The sequence below is a fragment of the Sus scrofa genome, chromosome 2, assembly GCF_000003025.6.
Source record: "Sus scrofa isolate TJ Tabasco breed Duroc chromosome 2, Sscrofa11.1, whole genome shotgun sequence".
Taxonomy (NCBI): Eukaryota; Metazoa; Chordata; class Mammalia; order Artiodactyla; family Suidae; genus Sus; species Sus scrofa.
In genome coordinates, this window is record NC_010444.4 from 135,358,269 (window position 1) to 135,371,100 (window position 12,832).

General features: G+C 42.2%; 1 protein-coding gene across 1 annotated transcript in view; it reads left to right on the plus strand.

The window, feature by feature from the left end:
• The window catches only part of HSPA4 (heat shock protein family A (Hsp70) member 4), a 45,389-nt gene that overhangs the window by 12,545 nt on the left and 20,012 nt on the right, over positions 1-12,832 (plus strand). Inside the window, exons 3-7 of the mRNA XM_005661654.3 lie at positions 519-659; positions 2,648-2,770; positions 9,239-9,338; positions 10,066-10,199; positions 12,114-12,358. Coding sequence (XP_005661711.1) covers positions 519-659; positions 2,648-2,770; positions 9,239-9,338; positions 10,066-10,199; positions 12,114-12,358 — 743 coding nt within the window. The remainder of the gene's footprint in view (positions 1-518; positions 660-2,647; positions 2,771-9,238; positions 9,339-10,065; positions 10,200-12,113; positions 12,359-12,832) is intronic.

Sequence of the window (12,832 nt, forward strand, 5' to 3'; positions counted from 1 at the left end):
ATTTACCCATTCCCCTGACCATGACCCTCTAGGTTCTTTGCAGTTTTCTGCTGTGATAAGTAATACTCTGTCAGTTTATTTGCACTTATCTTTGGGTGCTTAATGTCATCTTTTTTAGCTTTTATGATAAGTTTCTTTCACTAGAATGCCTGAATTGATACGTACTATCAGATTGACTCCTGGAAAGTTTGAATCACAAACTATGGGTAATTTTTTAAAGATAAAAATTATTTCATATAATTGTTTGTTAAAAGTTTAAGAACGGAAAATGCTTTTATAGGGGTAATGACCTGTCTTCAGACTGGGCTCTGGTCTGTGTGATCTGTACAAGTCTCTCACCCTTACTTCACGTGCTAGACAGGTGTTGTTCAGAAAGGTTTAATGCTGAAGAAAACTGAAACTCGGAAGGAAACTTTGGGGAATGAAGATGTTGCTAATTTCATCTTGAAATTGTTGCATTTTTTCCCCTTCATTTAAATGCTATTAGTTTTTCTAATCTTTGATATTCTTTCTCTTAGGTAATATCTAATGCAAAGAATACAGTCCAGGGATTTAAAAGATTCCATGGCCGAGCATTCTCTGATCCGTTTGTGGAGGCAGAAAAATCTAAACTTGCATATGATATTGTGCAGTTGCCCACTGGATTAACAGGAATAAAGGTAAGGTTTTCAAAGTAGTATCTTATGCTTGAAATACAGTCTTTTATAATCTATATCATACCATTCTAATTTCCAGTGGTAATGAAAATGCTTTTAAGTGCTTTGGAAAGCTTTTGGCTGGTAAAGACCACTAGACATTTTTTGAATCATCTGGATTTTGTTTGGGAGCCATAGGTGGCTCTGTTAACATGGGTTGAATGGCTAGGTAGTGATGGTGTGAAGTAACTGCCTTTGCTCCTTGTGTTGTTGGCTGATGCAACAGTCTTTCAGACTTTCTGGAAGGATTTTTAGTGAATGACTCGTGGAAGACCAGGCAAAGAAATCAATACTTTAAAGCCACTAGCCAGATACATGGTCATACTCTTGACATTAGGATTGGAAAGAAGTGTTGTTCTTTCCAACAACAGGGAAAGGGGACTTTAGTCCTTGCTATCTCTGGGATATCTAGGAGAGTCTCTTTGTGAAACATGTAATGAACTGGTCATACACAAGAGATTAGAGGCTGGAGGATGGATAGGGTGGATACTTCTGCCTCTCCTGCCCTCACAGGTGGTAAGAGGAATCTAGTGTGTGTGAGCTTTCCAGGCAACCAAGTTTTAGAGAGAGAAAATTTGGTGTTTGAGACACCCCGTTTGGTGACGTAAGGACCATGGGAACACGGTCAAGAGCCAAGAGATGATGAGCGTTACGGGCAAAAGGTAGTCATTTGTGCTGTTGTAGCTGAGAATTTAGTTGAAATTGGAAGTAAATTCTGCTAACTGAAAAATGATTGCTGGGTTTACTTAGGGTATCTTCGTCAGTAATTTCATAACAGTTTGAGTGGACCAAATAATGGATAAATCTGGAGTGCAGGAGGAGAAAAAAGGAAAAGGAGCGGAGGAAATGGGGGATACCTAGAAAGAAATAGGATGGGTATTAGCAGATTTAGTTAGAAGCATTACAAGAGCAAAGGAGAAAGAGTAGGGAGAAGACCTGGAAACAAGTGGATCCAAGTATGAGGTTGGAGGAATTGACCAAATGAGAGAAGAAGAGTAGCTTCACCAGGAAGGTAGATTTCTCATCTTTATCATGCAGTAAAGTGAGAAACTGTTACAATTTAAAGCAGAATTTAAGTTACGGTTGGCCTGGGGAGTAAGGAGGTAAGGAGAATGTGGTGTTCAAGCTGAGGTGCAGCAGGAACTAAGAGGAGAAAGTGCCACTTTCTGGTCTAGATTGTAGTTGCAGAGTATGGGCATGTGGAATGCAGCCTTACTTTAGGCAGTCTATTCAATGTTAAAAGTTCGTGACTCTTGGAGTTCCCGTTGTGGCTCAGTGGTAGTGAACCCGACTAGTATCCACGAGGATGCGGGTTTGATCCCTGGCCTCGCTCAGTGGGTTAAGGATCCGGCGTTGCCGTGAGCTGTGGTGTAGGCCGCAGACGCAGCTCGGATCCCATGTTGCTGTGCTGAAGCTCCCATTTGACCCTAGCCTGAGAGCCTCAATATACCACGAGTGTGGCCCTAAAAAATTAACAACAACGAAAGTTTGTGACTCTTTATCGAGGTTGTAAGCTTTTATCCAGGTTGTAGGATATCTTGAAGTTTTGTCATTTATTCTTTAATTCAACAAGGATTTATTGCGTCAGGTCTGTCCTTGATATTGGGACTATGGCAGTGAACAAATTGACGAAAAGCATGTCTTTGGGTTAGATTGGATCCTAGTTGGGTCAATAATCATAAAGTCAAGATAGTAAACAAAGTGAAACACATAGTATGTCAGATGGTAAAATAGTTTCCACTGCCAGACGTCTTGATGGAAGGGCCAGTGTGGAACCTGGTGAGCTACACACACCAGTTTGCTTCTGCTCAGGTACTTGTCTCAAGTGTTGGTGGTGGTCACAACATCACATTTACATAGTTGTCCTCACCTCTTGAGATAATGTTCTACTGATAATATTAGAGATTGTTCATTTTTTAGTAAGTTTAGATCCTTTTGTTGTTTTATTGCAGGTGAAATATATGGAGGAAGAGCGAAATTTTACCACAGAACAAGTGACTGCTATGCTGTTGTCCAAACTGAAGGAGACGGCAGAAAGTGTTCTTAAGAAGCCTGTTGTGGACTGTGTTGTTTCGGTGAGGCTAATCTTTACACATTACTGGGGTCTTGCATGAAGAAGCAGAAAAAGAAGGGTGTCAATTGCTAATAAAATTTCTTTCTGCCTTAGATTTTAATGGTGAGTTTAAGAAGATATCAAACTAGGGTTCCTAGGGTAGGCTCAGTGGTAAGGAACCCGACTAGTATCCATGAGGATTCGGGTTTGATCCCTGGTCGTGCTCAGTGGGTTAAGGATTCGGCATTGCCATGAGCTGTGGTGTAGGTCACACATGCGGCTTGGCTCCTGTATGGCTGTGACGTAGGCCAGCAGCTGCAGCCCCAATTGAACCCCTAGCCTGGGAATTTCCATACGCTGCAAGTGCAGCCCTAAAAAGCAAAAAGAAAAGAAAACACTGCTTTTTCTCCATCTCTATCTCTGTATCTTTATCATTTCCTTTTCTGTTTTTTTTTTCTTTTTTTTGGCTGGGTGGGGGTGGTGGGGGGGGATTGCACCTCTGGCATGTGGAAATTCCCAGGCCAGGGATCAAACCGGTACCACAGGCAGCGACGGGAGCTGCTGCAGTGACAGTGCTGGATCCTTAACCTGCTGTGCCACACGAGAACTCCTCTTGGCTGTTTCTATATCTAGCACTGAAGGTACGACGGCAGTAGACTTCATCTTTTCCATGTGTCTGTTTAGATGGAAGCCTGGCTGTAGCTTTGCGCTTGTAGTATAGTGGAGTCCTTGGGGATGGTTGAAATTTGGGTGGCTTTGTTTGTTTTGCCACAGAATCTCCTCATTCTGCAATTGGGGTCTGATATTTTAGCTCTTTGGCCTCTTTTGTCTTAATATGGTAGTGCAGAGGTCAGCAAAGCAAGGACTGTTGGGTAGCTTATTTTACCTCAGAGTCATTTATCTAATGTGTTCCTTGGTTCGCGGCTATCTAGTAAAGGTAGTACTGACGTTTATCAGGAAGAGTTGTCAGAAAGAGTTGGATTATGAGTCATAATCCACATTTTGGGGGTGCAAAGAATAAAAATGCAACTTCCCCCATAGAGCTCAGATTCAGTATAAGCAGTGTATTTCGTAGATGGTTTCTGCCTTTACTCAAATCTCTTTTGGGCTTTAACGTTTGTCCCTGTATCCCCCATCTATTGTCGTAACTTTTTTTTTTTTTTTTGTCTTTTTGCCATTTCTTGGGCCGCTCCCGCGGCATATGGAGGTTCCCAGGCTAGGGGTCGAATCAAAGCTGTAGCTGCCAGCCTACGCCAGAGCCACAGCAACGTGGGATCCGAGCCGTGTCTGCAACCTACACCACAGCTCACTGCAACGCCGGATCGTTAACCCACTGAGCAAGGGCAGGGACTGAACCCGCAACCTCATGGTTCCTAGTTGGATTCGTTAACCACTGCACCACAACGGGATCCTATTGTCCTAACTTTGATTCTGAATTTTGCTCTGTGTAGAGGTAAAATTCGTGTAAAATGGCAAGAGTGCCTGAGTGGCTTTTTCAGATTTTGGGATCAAGTTAAAAAGGTGATGGATTAAATTATGATTTGCTAGGAGAATTCACAGGACTCAGAATATAGCCATACGCACAGCTAAGATTTATTATAGTGAAAGGATGCAAAGCAAAATCAGTGAAGGGAAAAGGTACATGGACAGTATCTGGGGGAACCCAGATATAAGCTTCCAAGAGTCCCTTCCAACAGAGTCAGACCAGAAGTGCTTAATCCCTCCAGCCACAAGTTTTGATAACATAGAGGAAATGTCATGCACCAGGGAAGCTCTGCCTGAACCTTGACGTCTGTGCTTTTGTTGAGGGTCGTTCGCGTAGGCCCACCATGTCTTCAGCATAAATGATGTTGTACAGACAGTTTGGGCTCAGTGAGCCACTCCCATAATCACGGGAGATTTTTCTCTTGATTCAGGGAACTCTTCATCATTCAAATCCCCAGATGCTAGGAAAGGGGCTGCCTTGCCTTCAGGCCTATCTGAGGCTCTCTGTCTCTGGCCTCTCTGTGAGCTCTTTCTGCACAGTCACTGCTCCAGCTCTTGGTACTGTGGTGTATCTGATTGCTTTGATTGCTTTGTAACTAGGGCCTGGGTGTATTTCACTTTTTTTTTTTTTTTTTTTGCCTTTTCTAGGGCCGCTCCTGCGGCATATGGAGGTTCCCAGGCTAGGGGTCGAATCAAAGCTGTAGCTGCCGGCCTACACCAGATCCACAGCACCGCGGTATCCGAGCCGAGTCTGCGACCTATACCACAGCTCACGGCAACGCCAGATCTTAACCCACTGAGCAAGGCCAGGGACCGAACCTGCAACCTCATGGTTCCCAGTCGGATTCGTTAACCACTGAGCCACGACGGGAACTCCTATTTCACTTTATTTACAAGGTGATTTTTGTTAAAACATAAGCTTTATTTTGGGGGGAAGGTAATAATAACTCTCCTGATCAAATCAGATCAAATATGTAAAAGGGTATATGGGAAGTTTTAGCACACTCTTGTACTTAGTAAGTAGGTTTTCTCCCCCCGCCCCATAGGTTAGCAGTTCTACCACTTTGTTACAGATCTTTCCAGAGATTTTTATGTATCCAAGCAAAATATGTATGGGTCCTTTTTTACTTTGATTTTTCTTTTAGTAAATTTTGGGCAGTTTACCTTGTATTTGTTCCATAGCAGTAAAGAGGTGCTGTCCTCCTTTCGTGGCCGTGGTGTCCCAGTTTATGTATTTACCATAATCTATATAAGTAGTTCATATTTGTTGGACATTCAGATTGTTTCCAGATTGTTTTTTAATTGAAGTGTAGTTGATTTACAGAGTTGTGGCTATTTCCACTGTAGACTTTTTTTTTTAATGTTTTATTTTTTGTCTTTTTGTTGTTGTTGTTGTTGTTGCTATTTCTTGGGCCGCTCCTGCGGCATATGGAGGTTCCCAGGCTAGGGGTCGAATCAGAGCTGTAGCCACCGGCCTACGCCAGAGCCACAGCAACGCGGGATCCGAGCCGCGTCTGCAACCTACACCACAGCTCACGGCAACGCCGGATCGTTAACCCACTGAGCAAGGGCAAGGACCGAACCCACAACCTCATGGTTCCTAGTCGGATTCGTTAACCACTGCGCCACGACGGGAACTCCAGTAGACTTTTTTTTAACTTAAAATTTTTTTTTTCTTCTTTTTAGGGCCCTACCTGTGGCATATGGAAGTTCCCAGGCTAGGGGTTGAATTGGAGCTGCAGACACCGGCCTACACCACAGCCGCAGCACCAGATCTGAGCCTCGTCTGTGATGTACAGCACAGCTCATGGCAACACCGGATCTTTAATCCACTGAGCAAGGCCAGGGATTGAACCTGCGTCCTCATGGATGCTAGATTCATTAACCACTGAGCCGCAATGGGAACTCCAGTGTATGTGATTATAATATTTCACTCTTGAGGTAAACTTGAACATTTAAAAATTTTTGAGTCATTTTTTTATTTCCCTTTTTGTGAAATGTTCCTGTCCTTTGCTTATTTTATTTTGAATTTGTGGTCATTTTGATTTGTAGTTCTTTGTATATTTGAGAAACTCTTTGCTCTTTTATGATGTGAGTTGCAAATATTTTCCTCCATTTGGTCATTAGAATTTTTAAGTGAGTCAGATATATCAATCCTCCTCACCTCCCTTTTTACTCTGCCCCCTCCACCCCCAGCAAACATTATTTTATTTTTATTTTACTTAATGTTTTTGGCTGTGCGTGTGACATGTGGAAGTTTCCGGGCCAGGGATTGAGCCTGTGCCACAGCAGTGATGCCAAACCCTTAACCGACTGACCCACCAGGGAGCTCCTATTTTCTTTATTATTATTTCTGGCCACACCTGAGTCATGGGTAAGTTCCCAGGCCAGGGATTGAACCTGTTGCCACAGCAGTGACCCAGGCCACTGCAGTGACCATGCCAAATCCTTAACCCACTGAGTCACCAGGGAACTCCTCTCTTTATTTTTTTTTATTTTTTGGCTGCCCAGGTACATATGGAGTTCTTGGGCCAGGGATCATATTCGAGCTCGGCTTATATGAGCAACCTATGCTGTGGCAACACTGGATCCTTTTAACCTCCTGTGCTGGGCTGGGGATCAAACCTGCGTCCTAGTGCTGCAAAGATGCTGTTGATCCCAGTGCACCACAGTGGAAACTTCTCATATTCATTTCAGCAAATGTTCTCCTTTGGCACCTTACTGACATTAAACCAAAGACCTCAGTTTGACAGATGTGGACTGAGACCATTTGTAAACTTAGTATTTGTAGGTCTCAGTGCCTGCAAGCATCAGAACACCTGTCCGTCTCTTTGGTCCCTTAGGGAGGCCTGAAACTGTCTCAGGTTTTCTAACAGTGCTGGCCACAAGGTGGTGGAAAAGTTGTGGCACTGCGTTTTGCTGGCATGGGAAGCCAAGCGTGCCTTGAAAGCGGGTTCTTTTCTCAAGTGACGGATCTCCAGGTAGAGTCCCAGTCATCCTTATTCATCATATTCCTGTTTGCCTGGGCTGGAGTGAAGAAAGGGGTATCCTCCTCAATGACACAGGGGTGAAAACACAAGCTGGTTTGCACTTTTTAGAGCTCCAGGATCTAAGGAAGTCTTGTCTAGGGGAATGGGGCAGTGAGCTCTCAGGTCAGCCCTGCTGGCCAGAGGAAACCCTGGGTCCGGCTTTGCAGCCTTTGCACATCGGGCATTTTCCTCGGACCCATGAAATACTGAGTCCATCAGGACGTTTTGCTTATATGCAGTTTCTGACTGTCAGAGTTCAGGACTGTGTGGCTTGGGGCTCTTTTTTAGGATTTTAACCCAGGATTAGCTATCCAGAGCATAAAATAAGAGGGAATACATTCTATGGAGTTCCCTTAGTGGCTCATTGGAAATGAATCCCACTAGTAACCATGAGGTTGCGGCTTTGATCCCCGACCTCACTCACTCACTAAGGATCTGGCGTTGCCATGAGCTGTGGTGTAGATCTCAGATGTGGCTTGGATCCCGAGTGGCTGTGGCTGTGGCTGTGGTGTAGGCTGGTGGCTACAGCTCCCATTGGACCTCTCGCCTGGGAACCTCCATATGCCACGGGTGTGGCCCTAAACAAACAAAGAGGGAATACATTCTAAGGATCAAAGCTTTTCTTTGTGGCCCTGCTGAACAATTTCAGACATCATAGAGACAGAGAAAACTGGGCACTCAGCAGGTCAGGAGCTGGCCTTCAGACCCAGACTTCTCTGGTTCAGTAGAAAGGGGACCTCAGCTTGGGGTCCAGCATTCTAGCTTAGCTCTGCAAGACTAGTTGACCCTTCTGTGAATTATGAGCAGCTGCAGGAGAATGAATACTGGAGAGAAACACACAAACCAGAGCTCCTGAGTCTGCTTCACCAGCATCTCGAAGATATCTTGAGGCAAAGAACCATGTGGACCCAGAAAAGGCAGAGCATGGCCAGCTGCTTCTCTGCATCCTGGAAGAAGTTCAGGGAATCATGGTGGTGAAGTAGATCCTGAGCCCGTCAGCAGCGAAGCAGGACATGAATAGATTCCAAACAGGAGAGGCTAGCACACACAGGGCCAGCAGGTTCATGAAGATCACGAGGCCCAACCACAGTGCTGTTCTCACTTCTCTTCTTGGTGTGAGAACAGCACTGCTCTTGGTTCAGCGAGCCATGGCCCTGCCTGAGTGTCCCACCTGCCAGGCTACACCTCCACTTCCTGTGGGCCTTGCTGGCGCCTGCTGCTTTTGCTGCAGTGAGCAGGAGGCAGCAAGCTGTCTTGCCTGTCCCGCCCGTGGCCCCCATCCCAGCCAAGGACCCAGCACTGCCTGCTAGTGGACACCTGCCTTTCTTGGCGGCTGTGCCCCCTAGTTCTTTGGGTTTTGTGTTATCTTTAGAAAATCCCTTCTTATTTGATGGTAAAGGTTCCCTTTCATTCTGATACTCAAGTTTTTTTTTTTTTTTTCTTGTTTTGGTTTTTTTGGTCTTTTTAGCGCTACATCTGCAGCATATGTTAGTTCCCAGGCTAGGGTTCTAATCGGAGCTACAGCTGCCAGCCCATGCCACAGCCACAGCAACACCAGCTCTGAGCCACGTCTGCTACCCACACCACAACTCATGACAATGCTGGATCCTTAATCCACTGAGCAAGGCCAGGGATCAAACCTAGGTCCTTGTGGATACTAGGTGGGTTCATTACCACTGAGCCACGACAGGAACTCATGATTTTTTAAAAACATTTAAATCCTTGACTTGAAATACATTTTGCTATTAGCTGTGTGGTTAGGAATGCAGTTTTATTATTTTTTTCTGTGTGACCATTCACTTGTGCCAAGACTACTGTAGAGTTCCCTACTGGCTTGAAATACTTCTTTGGTCCATATACAAAATAAATTACTATAGGTATATGAAGGCATTTCTGGATTTGCCTATTTTTTTGACAGGTGCATTTTAAACAAGGAATCTCCATAATATAGTAAAATTTCAATTATTTTTTAATAGGTTCCTTGTTTCTATACTGATGCAGAAAGAAGATCAGTGATGGATGCAACACAGATTGCAGGTCTCAATTGCCTGCGATTAATGAATGAAACTACTGCAGGTAAGAGTCCATTAACTGGATTGGTTTTTTTTTTTTTTTTTTTTTTTTTTTCCTTTTATTTTCCATGGGAGCAGGGATTAATGAAGTTTTGACTTGCTCAGTCTTGAAGTTGTGAAATCTTAAAACCCTAGGGTTTCTTGTTCCTTATTTTGCTTGGGGCACTTACCACCTGTGTGTCATAGTATTTTTTGGATATTCTGTCACATATGAAGAATTATCTGACAAGTGCTTTTTCTGTATTCTCATAACATTTACTTTGGTATTTAATCACATACTTGTTTGGAAAGTAATGCATTGTGTGTTTATAGCATTGCTTTGGTTTAAATACTTTTTCTTCAGCTTGTGGACTGGTGGATTCAGAAGGATGGGGTATATAAAAAGCAGCATCTTAGGGAGCAGAATTTATGGGAATGCTGAGATGTCACAAGGGTAGAATTGATATTGGAAAAAATCTTAGGAAAAGTGGGAAGTAAATTGGGAAAAATTGTCAAAAAAAGCCGCTGAAATGGGAAATTAGAAACACTAAGGAAGCCTAAGTGCAGTAAGCATTAACTCTTTAATCTTCTTCATGAATAGATCATTTGAAACTTACAAACGTTTTGATTTTTTTCTAAAACAGCATATGATGCAGCCCTGTTTGCTTTATACGGAGTCTGTTTCTTCCTACTTAAAAGGATTTTAAGTTTACTACTTAAATTATATTTTGTTGAATTTTTTTCTTATGTAGTTGCTCTTGCATATGGAATCTATAAGCAAGATCTTCCTGCCTTAGAAGAGAAGCCAAGAAATGTAGTTTTTGTAGACATGGGGCATTCTTCTTATCAAGTTTCTGTGTGTGCATTTAATAGAGGAAAACTTAAGGTAAGTGTATTTTTCCAGAAGACTGTATTGCAAGTGTATGGCAATTAGAAATTTATTAGTGCAACTCAAAATAGTTGGTTAAAGAATTTTGTTTCAAGAATTTTGTTTCATTAATGGAAACATCCTCTGAGCCATTTGAACTAGAAACTAGGTGTGTAGGGCTGGGGCGGAAGAAAGATCCGATGTGAAGCAAAGAGCATAGACCTGGCGGAAAATGCTCCTAAGATTCCTGAGTCCATTTTTCTTAACTGTATTGTGGGGAAAATAATGCTTGCCTTGCAGGCTTACTAGGATTCTTTAATGTTTAGGCCCTTGGTATATCATACACTGAGGATTGAGAGAGTAATAAAGTATTCTCTTCTTGTCCTTAAGGTTTTTAGTGTCCTGGGAACAGGGTGGAGTGATCAGAACTTTGATGGTCCAAAGAAACCAGATTAAGAGTGATATTCTAGATTTCTGGCAAGGTTAGAGCTCTGGAGGAAGGAGTTTTGTACACACACAAGTCTAGCAGTGTTAATGGCAAGGAGGAACCAGCAGGTGATCATGGTCACAGTTGAATTGGATGGTATGTGCTAGTTTGTCAGACAGAAAATCAGTTCTCTAGCTTGGTGATTTTACCGAGAGTTAGCTTAAGGACCAAGGACTTTTCGAGTACTTGCTTTGTATTTGGATTCTGTATCAAGATTCCTGGTGCCAAAGTCTAAATTGGGTTTCCTCCCCTGCCTTTGGGGGTGGTTGGGATACTCACTTTCCTGAAGTGAGTATTTGTTAGGTTTGGAGGGAATTTGAGTTTCTCTTTGTTACAGTCCTGTTTCTTTGAGAGCTGGACTTGGTTCTGCTTTATATTTTATTTGTTTCTGTCTTTTTTAAAAAGTATATAGAGCAGATCTTCGGGATGGTTGAGAAAGAAGAAGTTCCTGAGTTTTATGATTAATAGTGAACCACGTGTAATTCTCAGAGTTTAAGCTGTACTTTAATCTATAATGGGGTTACTTCTAAAACCCATACTCTTACCTTTTTAGACAGAAGGTATTAGCCATAATTTAGCCATAATAAAACTAGGAATAATAATATTAGCCATATTTGTCTTTGAGTCAAAGTGATGTGTATCTGCTTCCTCCCCCCCCATTGTTCTTCACTATCAGCTGTTATTGGAGTTTTCCAATGATAATTAAAATTTAATTATCGAAATACTTACTATAAAATCATAACAAATTTGGAAACATGTATAAAGAAAAAACATTTGTTATCTTACTGCTGTTTGGTATATTTCATTCTAATTTTTTATGAACACAAAGTTAGAATTATACTGTATTCAGTTCTGTGTCGTGTTTTTCATGAGTTCATTTCCTCAGAACATTTAACATTCTTTGGAAAGATTGTTTTAAGGGTGTGGCTCATCACTTATTTAGCCAACCTTCTGTTATTGAATCTGATTGGTTTGCTTCTAATCTGCTAGAGATTTGGAAATGGATAACCTAGGCTAATTAGTCTGTTTTCTGGTGGTGAATTGCACCTTTGGTATTAATTTTGTGGTAGCGATAAGATCAGAATTGTGTACATGTGTATTGGGCCTTGAATTGTAGTTGTTTGGACTCAGATTGGTGTAGTGGAGAAGCCATAGATTTTGGACTTGAGATTGGGTTTTGAATTGTGCTTCTGCCACTTAATATCTTTGTGACCCGCAGATTATCTGATCCATCAGGGCTGTAGCATCATCTCTAAATTGGGGATTACAGTATCTCTTTTTTATAGTTGTAACCCATGATTAAATGACAGACGCATATTGCCATGTTTCACCCTTGGTATCTCTTCCCTGCCTTTTATATTTATAATTTATCATTTACCAGTTAAATATATATCATGATAAAAATTTAATTGATTGGTTCATTTTTGAATTATCTTTTTCCGAAGGTTCTGGCCACTGCATTTGACACAACACTTGGAGGCAGAAAATTTGATGAGGTGCTAGTAAATCACTTCTGTGAAGAATTTGGAAAGAAATACAAGCTAGACATAAAGTCCAAAATCCGTGCATTATTACGACTGTCTCAGGAATGTGAGAAACTCAAGAAATTGATGAGTGCAAATGCTTCAGACCTTCCCTTGAGCATCGAATGTTTTATGAATGATGTTGATGTATCTGGAACTATGAATAGGTAACCATATTAATATATATACACACACACACTTTTTTTTTTGTCTCTTTAGGGCCATGCCTGTGGCCTAAATGGAGGTTCCCAGGCTAGTGGTCGAATAGGATCTGTAGCCGCCAGCCTGCACCATAGCCGTAGCAATGCTGGATCCTTAACCCACTGAGCAAGGCCAGGGATTGAACCTGCGTCCTCATGGATGCTAGTTAGGTTCGTTTCCGCTGAGTCACGACAGGAACTCCCCATATCAGTATTTTGATCGTGAACTGAACTGTGATGTTTCTCTACTTATTTTAGCCTATTAGTTAATTGCTGGAAACATCATGCTTGTTATATGATAACTTCAGTTCTCTAGGTAAAATTAGGAGGGCATTTAGGATTCTGCCTTTTATGTGATGATTGGGTTTGGGTATTTTAATATATAGACTATGATGTTTGTTCTGGTTAATGGAATATTCCAGGAAATTTGTAGTTCCTTAC